Source organism: Loa loa (genome assembly GCF_000183805.2).
Source record: "Loa loa unplaced genomic scaffold supercont3.44, whole genome shotgun sequence".
NCBI lineage: Eukaryota > Metazoa > Nematoda > Chromadorea > Rhabditida > Onchocercidae > Loa > Loa loa.
Window position 1 is genome coordinate 8063 of NW_018108224.1, and position 6077 is coordinate 14139.

The 6077-nt window shown below is 31.5% G+C and overlaps 2 protein-coding genes across 2 annotated transcripts; both read left to right on the top strand.

The window, feature by feature from the left end:
* Positions 1-351: 351 nt before the first annotated feature.
* On the top strand, positions 352-3307 carry LOAG_11830 (hypothetical protein; the record flags this gene model as incomplete). The annotated part of the gene is made up of 4 exons (XM_020448428.1): positions 352-416; positions 1243-1445; positions 2620-2807; positions 3149-3307. 4 exons carry the CDS (start codon positions 352-354, stop codon positions 3305-3307), a joined length of 615 nt encoding a protein of 204 aa, XP_020301428.1.
* A 1791-nt stretch (positions 3308-5098) lies between these two features.
* LOAG_11832 (hypothetical protein) lies at positions 5099-5617 on the top strand (the record flags this gene model as incomplete). Its single annotated transcript, XM_003147348.1, has 1 exon — positions 5099-5617. One exon carries the CDS (start codon positions 5099-5101, stop codon positions 5615-5617), a length of 519 nt encoding a protein of 172 aa, XP_003147396.1.
* Between the last annotated feature and the right edge of the window lie 460 nt (positions 5618-6077).

Genomic DNA, 6077 nt, shown 5'->3' on the forward strand with positions numbered 1-6077 from the left:
TATATATATACATATATATATCAGTCTGTTAAATGTTTGTTCTCCTTCTGTACGTCGTATATGTGTATATGTGTGTACGGTATTATCGGTAGCGCAATCAAACTTCCATCAACTCCGCCTTGATATTTGAAGCTTAATTTGATCCCGCCCTTATAGTAATAATTTTTCGATTTAACAAACGGTCATAATCAGTAACAGCTAAATTCTTAGATCTTTGAGACTCATCATTTGCCACTAAATAGCTGATCAATAAATAATATTTCTGTAAGCAAAAAGAAAAAAAAAATCTTACTTCAAATACATAAATAAAATTTAACAATTTTCAACTTGCTAGACAAATACCCTCACAGGATGGCATTTTTTATTCATAATTTACTACAACCATCCGAAGTTACCGAGCATTCATCATCAGTCAGGTTTGCTTTTATTTTCTCTCTTCCTTTTTTTTTGAACTTTTTTCCAATAAAGCTTGCATCATTCATTGAAATTCCATTAAAAACTTCAATTATTCATTAGGAATCATTTACTAATAGCTATGAACTTCATTTGTTGCATTATTTATTCACGTAATCAAAGTTACAGCGCGATTATTCATTAATTACAAGTCATTAAAATCATCAATAGATTGACGAAAAAAAGAACTTCTTTTTTGGTAAACTGAAGGTAGGAACTTCCAAAGAAACCATTTCAAGAAATTAAGTAAAATAGGAGACAGTCACCCTGAGAAACACTACTGGTTATTTAAAATATGAAATTGCTTTTTATCGAATAACTTCCCGACTTTCTCGTAATACTGGCATGCAAGTATTTAGAAGGAAATCAATGAACAAAGTGATGTCATACTTTATCAGATATTCCATTTCTCATAAAACTACTGAAAATTTCTTTAATATCTTATCGATACCTAGGAGATATATTTTAAATATCATATATCTCTCGAAATTTCTCATTGATCGGACAATATCCGTACCACATATTTTTGTTTTGCCACTCTATTAATATGCTTATGGTTGAAAAAAATTTTTTAATTCTGATTAAATTTAAAATTAAATTTAAAACTTTTGACACTGTTGGGATTTAATTTAGATTCGATTATAAAACATCACAATTTAATAAATTGATTTTTCCGAATGTTTGAAAATGAACAACCTTTTGAGCATTTCTTCATTTCCAGCTTTACCACCTGAAAAGCTTAACAGCCTTAAAAAGTTAAAAATACTTTTTAGAAAATGCTATTTCTAGAGATACCCTGAATGAAGCAGGATTTTGTGACAAGACACTTGTATCGTGCAAAAGCGTGCACGTTGCAGCATGTCCAAATAATTTTGTGGGCTCCTTCAGTTCTCCGGAATGGTACCAAGCAGTTAACTATGTCAGTATGGCTACTCAACATATTGGACATCAAATTAGCCGCACGAACAGCGGACACTATCCAGTTATCATCGGTACATGCTCTAAAAAATTCCCTTCTATTCTGATTATATTTTAAATTTTGGATAGTAAAATTTAATCGATATATTTGAAAATGAACAACAAATTTTTAGACTGACTTTTTCCCGAGGAATTTTTGAGCGTTATCAGTAGAAAAAAGGACTGCTTGATTATTACTGATAATTCTTTTTATTATTACGATATAATAGTTTTTGCAAATACATGATACTTTAAGTATTTCTTCATACTTTCAATATTTTTTGCATCCACTTGCTCTAAATCTTGATAAAACAATTTTAGAAACTTATACTTAGAATTCATATTCAAGATCTAATAAGTAGTACAGCAGTTTCTCTCAGTTACAGTCACTTATTTTAAGTTAATGTAAGATAGTTAGTAATTCATATATTGTATTTTTCTTTAGTAAACTCATTCAAAAAAAAAAGAAAGTCCAAAAATGCAGTGATTGGTTGGGAGTTAAATTCAGCATTGTTTAAATGGTAATTAATTGACTACATTATTTGGATGTAGAAGTAAAGATGATTTGTTATCATTGGATGAGGGCGTTTGATTGAGCGGATTAAGTTTTTGTGGTAAATTCTCGTGAGAACATTCGGAAGGACGATAGTTAATTTATTTCATTATACCGTTTTCATTCTGTAGAACTGATGATTCGTCGAAATTCTACTCCCTCCCCTTTCTTCCCTTTATATCTCCTCTTCGCTACCTTATTTTTATTTATGACTTTACAATGTTTGTTTAGCATAGATGTGGGAAGCTTTTGATGCGAACCGACATTGTTCTGCTTTGTTCCATCCTTGTTCTCATTTATTCTATCCTTATCCTTTTTTAACACTTAAGCAATTAGACCGAGTAGTTTATGTGAAGTGAAGGAAAACGGAGCGAAGAAGATGAAAAGAAGGACAACGATATTTCGTTGACAAACAAATTTAATTAGTTCGTTAGCTAGTGAGAGGTATTTATAAATGATATTATATGATTCGTGCAAACACTTCGTAACACCGTATTCAAGTATTTATGTGAAGTAATGCAACGAACACTTCGTCAACTGTAAGAGAGCAACCGAATCGAGTAATGAAATTCCGAATAGTAAAAAAGGAAGGATAATAAAATTAACATACCATTTGTTTTTTTCCCAGCTGAATCATAGAATTTTTCTATTTGTAGGATGGGATCCACGATTGCCGTGGTTGCAGCCTTACATGCCAAAATCACAACACAAGCGGAAAGGTGGTCAAATTCGATTTACAAATGAACAAACAGATGCACTTGAGCAAAAATTTGATAATTATAAGTATTTGTCATCACAAGAACGAAAGAAATTAGCAAGAAGTTTGCAGCTTTCTGAAAGACAGGTTCTTTTTTATCATAGATTCCTTTTTTTTTAAAAGATCTTTTAAAATTCCCACAGCCAATGAACTCCATTATTTTGCTTATTTGCAATAACTTTTTAGGCAAAAATTTTGCATCATTTTTCATCGTTTGCTTTTGCAATCATTTTGTTCTCTTCAGCAATCATAAAGATAATATTGCGATGAATACAATTCAATAATCCTATTTCTATTCATATTTTATCTGTCTTTCTTTCCACATTATCGGCTTTACTCTTCTTTTTGATCTACATTTTTCAGTTATTTTCTATATACGAAAGCTTATTAGAAGTGGTTTCGAATTGTAAGTGTTAAAATTATTTCAGGTTAAGACGTGGTTTCAAAATCGGCGGGCTAAATGGCGTAGAATCCGTAAGGATGAAGAGGAAGATGAAATTCATCTTGATGCCATCATTCATCCAATACCACAACTTGTCCGTTATGGTCATCAACAGTATCACTCATCCTTTAAAACTCACATGTGATAAAAATTGTTTTAGGTTACTGTATTTCCTAGCTTCCACTCTAACATGAGGCACTTTCAGCACTTCACTACAAAGTCAAGTGTTTCTAATTTTCATCGCTGCACCGTAGCATTTCATTTGCAGCATATGCTATTACATTACAATCAGATGGCTAACAGTAATTTCGAGCAATGTTCAGATGACACATAACATTTGATAAAGAAAATTTGAATATTATTACGGTGAAGCTTGCAAAAAAAAATTTAATAACTTCTAAGAATTCTTGTGACCACTAGTTCATGGTCATTTATCTTTGTATATCTTTGTACTTTAACTCTTAAATTTACTGCATTATTTTCATGTGTCACCAAAAAATCATATGTTCGTGCTGTTATATCGCTTCTAATAAGACTTCGCACATACTTGTAGGATAATGATAATTCGCATATATTCCATTCTGAATTACAACGGTATAATCATTTGAAATAGAAATGAACCGGTTAATTACTTTCCAGCAAAAAAAAAAGTCAGCTGAAGTCACTTTAAGGAAAATAATTATTTTAGTTCAGGAAGTAGTTTTTATTGGAAACTTTGCATAAAAAGTAATAATATGTCAGCATGATTTTAATCCTGTTGGTTGAAGGACAATTGATGTGGTTCAAATGTATCAGAAAAAAGTTGGAAATGCTAATTGTCCCGTACATTCAAGTAATTTATTTCTACCTAATTAATTGCTTATATTTAATTTATCTCCAATAAAAGGAGAAATTTCAGAACAGTTAGTTGTAGCTTTCCAATTTTCGAATCAGATTTTTTTTCTTTCGGAGGTATTATTTTTTTGAATGGGTCATATTGTATTCAAAGATTTATAGAACATTTTTTTTCCCTTTAACTTAATATTTAATTAAATCGTTCAGGTGTTTTGGCATTGAAGCTTTTCTTAATTTTTCACTTTCTTGTAATTCTCATTAAACCTTTAAAACTATTCTGACAAATTTCTACAAACAAAAACACTTAGAACTACCAAATTTCATAACTTACAAACATAACAATTGCAAATTCGTATTACAATTTCTATTTTGTTTTTTCATTGCGCGACATAAAAAATTAGGAATAAAAAAAGTCCCGCGCAAATAAAAGTCCACATAAATGCTAGTGACCGATCAATATTATCTAATAATTATGTCAGTATTTTCGGCCAGTTGAATCCCATTGATATCATTTATAATCCAATATTAGTTAATTCAAATTGATTTTAATCATTTGTTCTATTAATTATTATTCTTGGATATTTTTCACTCCTTCAATTCAAAATCACTGGTTAAAAATTTGTTTCTTTGATTGATTGTGTGTGTGTGAAATGTCATATAAAATACTTGAGAACTTCGCTTTTTTGAAGTCTGATTTGCACAGTAATCCTTATTTCCATTCAACTTAATGATTAATTGATTGTTGAAACTATGTCAAGGGACAAAAATTTGTCACACTGCAAATTGGAGATGGTGACGAACGACAATAATAAATATTGAATTGGTGGATGTATGTATGTAAGTGTTAGTGTATTTGTGCGCATAGTGCAAATGGTTATGCAATATAGCTAGAGAAATGACTGTCCTCGGAAGGCGGGTGACAGAGCTGAGCGGCTGGACGATGAGTGTTATCCTAATGTTCATGTCGTCTAAGTGTTATCCGTAATAACATATCAACTTAGAAGATTTTCATTCTGTTCAAAACATCTATCTTGCATATCCTTTTTTAGTGCGGGAAAATTGAAGGATCGATAAGGCTTGGAAAGAACAACTACAGAGCAATATGTTGGCACCTATCATCACGAAGGATATGAATCCATTTCCATCCCAACCCCGAAAAACTCGTGATATCCGGATACGCTCCCAAAGCTCAGATGTTTCGAAGATCAGCAAATCTGCAAACCGAAATCAGGATATCATCACAGAAAAATCATCCCAGCAACCAAACAAACTTAAGTCTACGTTCGCTCACAGTAGTTCTCTGAGTAAGCATCGTATTTTGCCTTCTATTGTGGAAGGTGTTGAGATGAGATTGAATTTAGAGATATCTGATAAATATCACAACATTGAGGGAGGCGATAACGCTGATTCCGGACACACTTCACTGCCTACTGCTTCCGGATCTACATTAATAATGGTTACAACAACGACGACAACGGTTACTACTACTTTGGCATCTTCAACAGTTTCGGATTCATCGTTATCATCTATAACTGCTAAAACAAAGTCAACAGTGAAAAAGATTCAGCGAAGAAACAGAAACAACAAGATTAGAAAATCTGAGTGTCGCAAAGGTCCTTAAAAATCTTTTACTAAAATTAAGAGATAGAAATGCTGTACCAAATTAAAAATGACCTGACTGGAATAGTTTAGAAAATCGACATTTCTACTACGCCAACCTGTAAATATTATATTTTGCCAATTTACAATTTATTCATTGTTGAGCGATATCATTTTCCTAACTTGATATTTCTTGGGTATTAATGATTAATCGTTGCAAACTTCATTTTGTCAAATTTCCTTTAATAAATCCATCCTTTGAAGTTTCAATGTATAACGTGATTGATTTGTTTAACAAAAAAATTTGCTCTTTAATCTCGTTTTTCAGTACTTCCTACTGGGAGAATCAACTAAACATTGTTTCAACCGATCATTCTTGACATTCTTAAACATTGCTTCCTCTTTACTCCTTTGCCTACCACTTTTTTTTTCATATTTGAAAAGTTGTAAGCTAATCAATTCAAATCTTCCCCTAACCTTTT